Source organism: Accipiter gentilis, chromosome 29 (assembly GCF_929443795.1).
Source record: "Accipiter gentilis chromosome 29, bAccGen1.1, whole genome shotgun sequence".
NCBI classification, from domain to species: domain Eukaryota; kingdom Metazoa; phylum Chordata; class Aves; order Accipitriformes; family Accipitridae; genus Astur; species Astur gentilis.
In genome coordinates, this window is record NC_064908.1 from 15,863,726 (window position 1) to 15,873,397 (window position 9,672).

At 42.5% G+C, this 9,672-nt stretch overlaps 1 protein-coding gene across 13 annotated transcripts in view; it reads left to right on the forward strand.

Moving 5' to 3' along the window:
* The window catches only part of PRRC2B (proline rich coiled-coil 2B), a 51,544-nt gene extending 42,537 nt beyond the window's left edge, over nucleotides 1–9,007 (forward strand). For 9 of the 13 annotated variants that reach the window (XM_049831774.1, XM_049831772.1, XM_049831779.1 and 6 more), the window contains 6 exons: nucleotides 297–424; nucleotides 1,494–1,734; nucleotides 3,229–3,405; nucleotides 4,089–4,180; nucleotides 4,752–4,872; nucleotides 5,341–9,007. In XM_049831774.1, the coding sequence (XP_049687731.1) occupies nucleotides 297–424; nucleotides 1,494–1,734; nucleotides 3,229–3,405; nucleotides 4,089–4,180; nucleotides 4,752–4,872; nucleotides 5,341–5,481 (900 nt within the window). In that variant the 3' untranslated portion in view covers nucleotides 5,482–9,007. Of the gene's footprint in view, nucleotides 1–296; nucleotides 425–1,493; nucleotides 1,735–3,228; nucleotides 3,406–3,690; nucleotides 3,783–4,088; nucleotides 4,181–4,751; nucleotides 4,873–5,340 lie in introns of those variants that run through there. The other 4 variants (XM_049831780.1, XM_049831781.1, XR_007509889.1 and 1 more) reach the window with 3 other exon arrangements.
* The last annotated feature ends 665 nt before the right edge of the window (nucleotides 9,008–9,672 follow it).

Here is a 9,672-nt window from a genome sequence, read left to right on the forward strand (position 1 = left end):
CAGGCAAGTGAGATGTGGGATTGTCAGTGCCTGTTCTGTGTGTGGAGCTTGTTGGTCCCTCATGTGTCCATCAAATGCCTTTTGCAGGCATCAGTCTTCCCTCTTGGGTGCCTGTGCAGTGTTTTCTCCTGCCAGTGTGCTGCTGTTCTGTGGAATGATGCAGGGGCTGGGTAAAGGCGCAGTGTAGGTAATTATCATGGCAGATTGACTTACGGAGGAAACTGGTGTATTTTTAGCAGCCGGGGAGAGTTTCTGGCTCCTCTTGTACTTCTCAGTCATCTTAATTTCTTCTGCAGGCTGCTGCTGCTCAACAGATTCCCATTTCCCTCCACACATCCTTACAGGCCCAAGCTCAGCTTGGGTTGAGGGGTGGTCTGCCTGTTTCCCAGTCCCAGGAGATGTACAGCTCCATACAGCCCTTCAGGTAACTGCTTCCAGTTTTTCATTTCCTTGTGGCTTAATTTCTTACGTTTCTGATGTCTATGTACATTGATCCGATACTCTGCACTCATCTTCTCTTCCCCCTTTGACTTGCTGTTTCCTTCCCCTAGTAACACTGTTGGGATGGAGAGCAAGGATATCAGGGCTCATAAGGTTCTCTGTAGCATGTTTCTTTGTAGGACATGCCAAAGACCATCCTTGGAAGGTTATTTGGTTTTACTGCCTAGCCTCTCAAAAGAGGAGGCAAATCTTGGGAAAGATGCAGAAAGAGGAGGTTTGTGGGCCGGCAAGCAGACTTACTAGTAAGAAACCCAGAGTTTACAGCTTACTGTGGTTTACTGCTGGAGAGAAGACAAAGAGGCAGTTTGATCAGAGCTGAGTACCTGGATAGTGAAATTAAATAATTCTTTGCCTGCACTTTATTGGAGAAAAAATTATAAGATTCAAATCAGAAAATTGAATGCAAGTGTAACAGCAACAGTACTGGACTACAGGAACTGCTTACTAGAACTGAAGGATTGAGACATCCACTTCAGAGTTGGGCTGGCTGTGGGAATGTTACTCTGTACCCCTTTCCTTCATGAGATGAGAGTGAATGATCAGAATAGTCCTTAAAGGCCTCAAAAACCTAAGACACTGAGCTTTAAAAAAAACCCAACTTTTTTGCTACAGCTGTTTGAATCTTTAACTTCTGATTCTTTTCTGCTTTGCAAAGCTGCTGCAGATTGCTGGTAACGTGAATCCTCCCTTACTACTAATCCAGAGCTTATTGTGCAGGATATTGAAACATAAACTTTGTGTAGGACACGGTGTTATTCTGTTGAATATTCCTGCAATACAAGGATGTGGCTGTAAGGGCTTAAAGGTGGAAATAAAAAAACCACTGTAACTAAAATGAAAAGTGGCATCGCAGCTTATTTCTAAGCTGTCGATTTAGTAGAGTCTGAGAACCACTTGCTGATTGCAGGCCAGATATGGTTTGGCAGGGGGGTGTGTGTGTATAGTCTCCAGAATTTTCTGTTTGGTGACTTGAACGTATGCTTCTTCTCCAGGTCTCAGGTGTATATGCACCCCAGTCTGTCTCAACCCAGCACCATGGTCCTGACAGGAGGCACTGCTCTGAAGCCTCCGTATTCCACCTTCCCAGGCATGCAGCCCTTGGAGGTGGTAAAAACCCAGTCTGGGTCCCCCTATCAGCCCATGAATGGAAGCCAGACACTGGTTTATGAAGGCCAGATAAACCAGGCAGCTGGTATGGGAGCCTCGCAGATGATGGACTCTCAGCTTACGCAGGTTAGGAGCAGGGCTTGCAAGCCACTCCTTTGTACAGGCTTTTTCACAGCCACTTGTTTCTGAGACTGTGTTGAAACTAGTATTTGTGCTGAGTCGTGTGTTTGTGTGAACTAAGCTCTTTGTAAAGAGGCAAAAGATTTCCCCGAGACTCTGTTCTGTGAACCATTGTTTCAAACTCGCAGCACCTTATTTAATGAGATTCTTGCTAATTACTTGTCTGTCCCTGCTGAGATGTCATTTTGTAACTTGGAAGTCCTTGCCTTCAATATAGACATTTCGTGCAGATCGGACCTTGCAGTGCTTAGGAGGCCATGATGCAATAGTCCTGAAAGTACCTCTTCTAAGAGCCAAATCACAATTGTCTCCAGATGTAACTCGGCTTCCAGGGTAACTAGGACCTTTTAATAAAAGCTCGTCTATTTTCTCATTTCATTTGTTATCCAGGTCTTATTTACAACTTCTGCTGATCTGTTTGTTAGCATCTTAACAAGAATTTCATTGTGTGAAAAAGTTTTTGTAAAGCATGGCTCAGATAAGGACATTGAATCCTACTGTGAGCATAGCTACATTTGTGGACATGTGTTCTGATTTTTTGAAGAAGTTTGATACTTAATTAAACTCCTCTTACATTTATTTTTTGCAACATGTTAAGGTTTATTTTTTGTTTAAAGAGGGATTTTTATGTTGTGACTGACAGTTAATTGTGGAAGTAACTTAGCTGAGGAAAATACAGAAAATACTGGCAAACTAAATATTTGAAGAAATGCTTTCTTTATCCATCATAAGCTAAGCTAGTAACTTGGTCTCTTTTACCAGCCTTAGATTTTTTTAAATTTTATTTATTTATTACAAAATGTTGTCATAGAACCTCCTAAATCCAGCAATTGTGAGAACTGTCAGATGAATCAGAGGGAACAGGAGGCTCTTGTCCTCAGTCCTGAGCTGCATTTTTTTTTTTTTTTTTTTTTTAAAATTACTCTTAATTATTACCATCATCAGTTTGAAGCTGACTGCAGAACATATAGCTGAGGTCACCATCACTTTCTCTAGAGGTCCGGTCCTCAAAATGCTTTGGCATGGAAGTGTAGCAGACTTTCTGGTTTGGGCATTAAAGTTGCAAACAAAACCCCTGACACTGAGCTGTCTGATGCTGCCGTCACATCAAGAGAAAATACTTCTATGCAGCGACCATGAGGAAGACTGAAAAACCGGGTGAAGGTTCTAAGCAAGGAGGAAAGCCCCGTGTCCGAGTGCAGTTATGTTAAATCAATGCCATGTTAAAAGCCCAGCTGATAGGGTGTTGACAACACTACCAGAACATGCATTTCAGTGTGAAAATCCTTCTGTTGCATTGATTTGCATTTATTCTGTGCCAGACTGCACTGTTCGTGAGCTTCCTTTTAGCAATGCCGTGCTTTCAGGGTATTAGGAGGCAGTGTGTCAAACACAAGACTGTTACTGCCATTAAGTTAACTATGTGTCCTTATCACACAGCTAACAATGCCTGTGCCTGGCTCCCAGCTTCCTCTGCCCCGCTATGGCTCTGGCCAGCAGCCCCTGATTCTACCACAGTCCATCCAGCTTCCTCAGGGGCAAAACCTGCCTGTAGGAGCTCCCCGAAGAATCCTCCCTCCTGGATCCCAGCCTTCTGTTCTTGCTACCAGCAGGGAGGTAAGGATTATCTCCTGTGTGCTCATCTTGGCATTCATTAACCCCTCCTGCATTGAAGTTTCGCTCCTTGATCTTGCTTGTTAAAGGGGAGACTAGCTTGTTTGGGATCCTTAAATATCAAAGCCAAGGATTGGTGGTAAAATGAAGGAGCCCTTTTCCCCTCATCTCCAAAGCGCAGGCCAGCAGTTTTTCAGGTTTTGCTGCTGGTCACCATTCTGTTTCCAGGGAGCCACATCCTGCCTTGATCCAGTTTGGAGTCTCCAGTTTTATTACATGTTTACACAGGTTTCCCCAGAGTGCTTGAGGGGTGGTGAGCTCCAGACACAGTTGGAATACTGCCCAGATATTTCACACTGTTGTGAAGCTTGTCCATTTGAGTAGGTATATTAATGTCATGTCTGGTTTGATGGATTCGTATCATAAGTTTGTCTATTATAAGGGAGAGAGAGCACAGCACAGCAGTTGGCTTCCAGGTTCTGTATTTGCTTGTGCTGCTGGCTTGCTGGTTTAATACAAGCAGATTATTTCACTTAAAGCCTCACTTTCTTGACCTGAAAAATGTTTCTTCTTTTAATGGGCACGATGGGTAGAAGGGCAAAGATTTGGCTTAAGTGTTTATAGGAAGTAATGAGTGATTTGTGAATGCAAAGATGATACTCTTTCTCGTGCGTTTTCCTCTGTAGTCCTCCCAAATGGAAATGAAAGGGTTTCATTTCTCCGATGGTAAACAGAATATGTCCTCCGGAGGGTCTGTACCATCACCACATACGTACAGGTAAAATGTTTGCAGAACTTAGCCTCTGTAGTCAGAATGGGGAAGTGACATAGTACGTGCATCATCCCTGTATAAGATTCTCTTGGGTTTTCATGTGTAGAATGTGCTTGCTATAGTCCAAATACTTGTATCAAAGTGCATGATTATGGCTTTCATTTTTGGATGTGGGCCAGTGCGTAACTGTCTTGGCCCTTTGTGCTTGTGGGAAGTGCATAAAGTTATTTGTTTACTGAGTCTTATAGACAAATTGGAATTGGTATACGCTTTTGTGTGTTGCTTGTTAAGGTGGAAAAGGCAAGGATCACTGAATAAACTTTTTAATTTCCAGCATGATTCTCTCAAGATGAGAGGTGCTCATGTCTAGACATACCAAACCTTTAGGTCATTGAGCCTTTTGGGACATGCAGTTGCTTTATTATTTTTTTTTTTTTCCACTCAACCAATCCATATGTTGTCTTTTGGGCTGGGGAGCTCACTGATCTGCACAGGACAGACTCGTGCCCTGTCTACTGCTGCTTTCTGCTGTCTTTTTATTCTTTCACACATGAATAAGGTTCTCATTCCATTGTAGAATTTACTCCATGAATATTGTCGACTCTTCGATTTCCAGGCCTAGCTCTGCCAGCCCAAGCGGAAAGCCATCTGGACCAGCAGTTAGTATGGGCTCTGTGCAAGGACACTATGTTCAACAGGTAGTGTGCATCAGTACTTTGTTTGACCCAACAGTATCTGCTCTTCTATACTGTCATGCTTGTGCCATGGACTTGAGAGGAGTGCCAGAAAGGCCTGTGTGCTGACGCTGTATGTGGGAGCTGTTATTTTCTCTGCGGGGAGAGCGGGTAGGTGGGTGTTCTGACTCCCAAGAGTAATGCTGTGTGATTTGAAAGTCAGGAGAGGTTAGAGGATTAGCTGTTTTACAGTGTCCGTGGTGTTTGTTGTTGAGTTTTTATCGGTCATTTACATTGCCAGACATGTGAGACACTTCAAGATCCTTATTACGTGTTAGGTGGTTTAGGACAGCAAAGTGTGATAGAACAGAAGAAATACCTGATTTTTGGAGCAGATTTGATGTCTTGCGTGAATGATGGTCACAGTTTGTATTTTTGTATCTGCCTAGAGGTCTCTGCACTAGCTAATGCTTTGTTTTTGTATGTCAAAAGGCAAAGCAGCGGGTGGATGAAAATAAAGCCAATTTGGGAGCAGTAAAGCTGCAAGAAACAGCCTCCACAAACCAGATGAAGCCAGTGCGCACAGGAGCAATCAAACCTCAGGCAGTCAAAGTGGAGGAAAGCAAGGCCTAGGAACACCTCTGATGCCCAGCTGATCCTGCTGCCTGAGAGGCCCTGCAGCTTAGACTGGACCCCACTGGATCTCCTGAAAATCTCACCAGATCTACTCCCTGCCCCACATTGACTGACTACAGCAACATCACCCAAGCCCCTCTCCCAACAAAGCAGTTTGAAACAGTGCATATGACATTGACCTGCTTGCTTTAAAACCAACCAACCATGTGACTTTGAAGTGGCTCGAGCCATTTTTTTTTATCCCCCCCCCCCCCCCCGCCATGCCCCATCCACAGGTAGCTGTGATTGCTCACTTGGCAAAGCCCATCCTTCTCCTTCCCTACTTCTGTCTCAGCAGAGTGGCAACTGGGGGAGAGGGGTTAGTTTGAGGTTTTTCATTTTAAAGGCAGCTGAGGTTTTTACAAAAAAAGCTATATCTTTGTTTATAGCAGAACTTTTATATGTTCTCTCATTTTTCCCACCCTTCTTTCTGCTTTCCTTATTCCTTCCAGAAAAGAATTCCCTTCAGCTAAAATTATGTTCTGACAAAACTGTGCTTAGTTTTATATATGGTTCTGTGCTATATTGAGAATCATGACTCTTCTAAATTGAGTTTGTTTGGGTATATATTACCCAGATGATTTAGCCTTTCAGATTATTTGGTTTTGAAAAACCAGGACAGTTACGGCATTTGTTAAATTTTCAGTATTTTTGTTTTAAGCTAGAAGCAGTGCTTGTGTTAGAAGTACATGTATACTAAAGGTATATAGTAGATCAGTGCATTAATCTTGAAACTTGCACCACTTTAATTGTAGCTTTGGGGTGCCTTGTGCACAACAAAATGTGGCATTTTTGTTTTAAGGAAGAAAAAAACCCACCAAATTTCCGTTGCAAACTTATCTGGATCTAGGGGTTGGTTTTGTGGGTTTGGGATTTTTTAGTGACTGCCAAACACACACCAAAATGTAAATCATAGATTTACGAAATGTAAAATCTGTTAAGAAAAATTCTCCTCACCGCACATGGGTCAGAAGAGTTGGCTAGAGCCAACGGGTCTGTATGGACTACTTTTTGTAGTTGTGATGCTCTATCTTATGCTCCCTACCTTGGCTGCTCTAATTCTTCATGTCTCCTGAGACTTGTTCTAAATTGTGTTCATCCCTTGGGGCTGCTCTCCTAAGCTTTGCTCTTCTCCCTTTTCCCTAAGTCTTGCTTTCTGTTCCTCTGACTCATGGCCTTTTGTAAAATTTGCGTAGAAATGCATCGGTAAGGGACCCCCTCTGCAAGACCGCTGGTTTAGCACTTGGAACCTCCTTTTTTGTGTCAGAAGCGCATGGTTACAGAGGCAGTTTGGAATCATCCTTTTACTCTCCTTCCCCAGATGAACAGCAAAGGGTTCTTTACTTTTGATGCAGCTGCATATCGTGTGTACAGAGTATTGTCACCTCACAATTACTCACCAGTATTTGATGATCTATGAAAGGAAGGTCCCAATGGGAGGGGGTTGGGTTTTATTTCTTTGGTGGTTTGGTTTTGGTTTATGTGTGCGTGTGTGTGTGTGTGTGTGTGTAGATTTTTAGGATGGACTTACAAGTTCTGAAAGTGCTTGGAGTCCTTCAGCTGACGGTAGTCTTAAGTAAACTCAACTACTTTCAGCTAACTTGGTTTGTGTTGTTTAGCTCTTTCAAAATGTAAAGTAGGCTGGTCACTCTGAAGTGGGGGAAAGAAAACTTCATTTCTGCAGTAGATGATAGCTTGCTAACTGGCTGTGCCACCTGCCTCTGCTAGGTGGCAGCAAGTCATTTGTTGGTGGTTCCAAAGAAGATAATTTTGAACAAAGAATGTATTTGGGAAGGGATCTGAAAGGTGTTCTTGTTTCTTTGTTTGCTTTTTCCCCCCCCTTTCTAGGAAAGATCCTTCATAACTTTTTAGGGATGCATTTGAAGTTTTAAGCTAGGTATAAATAAGAATTTTATACAGTAGCTTTAAAGAGTTTAGAAACCTAAACTAACTTAGATATAGTGATGTCCCCTCCCCACAGGTGTCCCCATTGACCATGGCAGAGAACCCGAAGGGAAAGGGATAGGATGGTACTTAAAAAAAAAAAAAAAAAAAAAAAAAAAAAAAGGCAAAAACCCCCTCTTTTTTTCCTCATGTTTTATGGATTTTTAACTTCAGAGCAGAGTGTGCCAGCATCTCTCTAGTGTCCTCCTTAAAGTACAGGGTTTGAGATTTTAGCGACATATACTTCCACAGCCTTCAGACATCTCCCAGACCTGCATCCTCATCTGCTAGTCCTGCTCCCAACATTTTCCAAAGATTGCTCCACCAGTAAGTCATCCCAACCCCCCCCCTTTCTGTTTTCTTCCTTGGAATATCCTGAACAACAGAATTGTCTGGTTTTTTCTTTATTATCCTTTTGCCCAGCTGGCCCTAGCTAATACCAGCCCAGAATCTAACTGTAATGGCTAAAGAGACTTATCCGAGCCCCCTCTTCTCATCTCTTTCCTACCCTAGACACACTACTTAAGCTTTACAAAGACGCTAACCTCTTTCCTCCCACCTATATGACTTTAAAATGGTCAAATGTGTTGGAGAAACTGGGTTATTGCTAGATACAAGTTATTGCAGTCCCTCTGGTGTAAATGCCATCAGAACTACAATACTTCCTGTTGAAAAAGGTCACCCTTCTTTCTCTTTTAACCTCTCCATTCCTTCCCCCAACAGAATAAAACACTAGAATTTATTTATACGTATTTGATGTTGTAGGTCTAGGTGAAAAAGTAATTGTTTCACTGCTCTATTTATATATTATGTCTGAATTATTCTGTGCAGGAAAGGCCAAGAAATGCATGTGAGCTTCATTCCATTCCTCACCTTTGCGTGACTGTCAGCTGCAGTTGGCAAGACTCTCTTTCACTTAATGGAGTTTTGTGTGATGGAAAGCAGTTTTAGAGCCCAAATTTCTACAGTGCAATATCCTTCTTCTCTGACATATGTTTTTGTTTGTTTAAAGCTAGTACAAGGTTAGTGCAGTTTATGGTGCTCTTGAGTCAAAAGGAAAGCCTCTGATCCTCAAGGTGCAGAAATGCCAAGGGTGCTGATATGCTGATACAAATTCAGCTTGGGGAAGAGGAGAATGGAGATATATAGAACGTGGATATGGTTTATAGGGGAATACTTCTGCTTGCCATCTCCACTGCTGAAGGGTCAGGCCCTAATGATTTATTCCTTTGTGAGTTGCTTTTGCTTTGACTGGAAATCAGCTACCAAATTGCAGGCTCCTTCTGCTTGGAAAGGTGCAGTGGGAGGGAGAGGTGGAATCCATGTTTTCAGCAACAATGGGTGAAGCAGAAATATTCAGAGGCTGACTTTGCTGCTTTTTGTTCAGCTGAAGGTCTGAAGCACATTGTGTAATTAGTTCTCTTAGATGCAGTGATTCATGGCCTAGCAGCTGCATTCAGTGCTGCTTTCCTCTCCAGTTCAGCTTGCTTTTAGCTCTTAAAAAAAAAAAAAAAAGAAAAAATTTTAAAAATTAAATAAATTGAAGTTAAGGAGAACAAAAAATAAGAAGAAAAAAAAAAGTGTGCCAGTATATTTTTCAATGACAAGTGGAAGCAGCACAGTCACCAGTGCAACAGGTATTATTGTTGATCTTCCATAACTCGCTCCTGGCTATGCCATGTGACAGCTGTACAGTCCTCAGTAACTCTGAATGTGTTTGCAGCCCATTGAACTCCCATACGTGTTTGTGTTCATGCAGAGGCACTCCATTTAACAGTTTCCTTGCAAGAATGCTGCGAAGCTACAAGCTGCCCTGTGGTTCCTGTGTATTTATGGGTATATATTAAGAAATGAGCCTAGCATTTTTGCTATGTCTCACCTTTTGGCAGGCTACTATATTCACTTTCAAGCAAGCACCACTGCATGCCAAGATCTTGTTCTGTTGCATTTTGTTAACCTTCTGTTTTGCTTCTGGCTGGTTAAGCACAGGTTAATTCCTTGTAGCATGGGTTATTTCTGAGGTACAGCAGCCCAGTTTCCTTGTAAGAAAGATGCATTTGTGAATAAGAATTAATCTACAACAGGCATCAGGATACTTAGTTGTGGCCCATCGACAGAAAAGGTGCATTTTGCCGAAGCAGTGGAACTGCTGACTGTGAAGAGGCAGCAGCGGTCCAACTCCTTTTGTTTGTTTGTTTGTTTGTT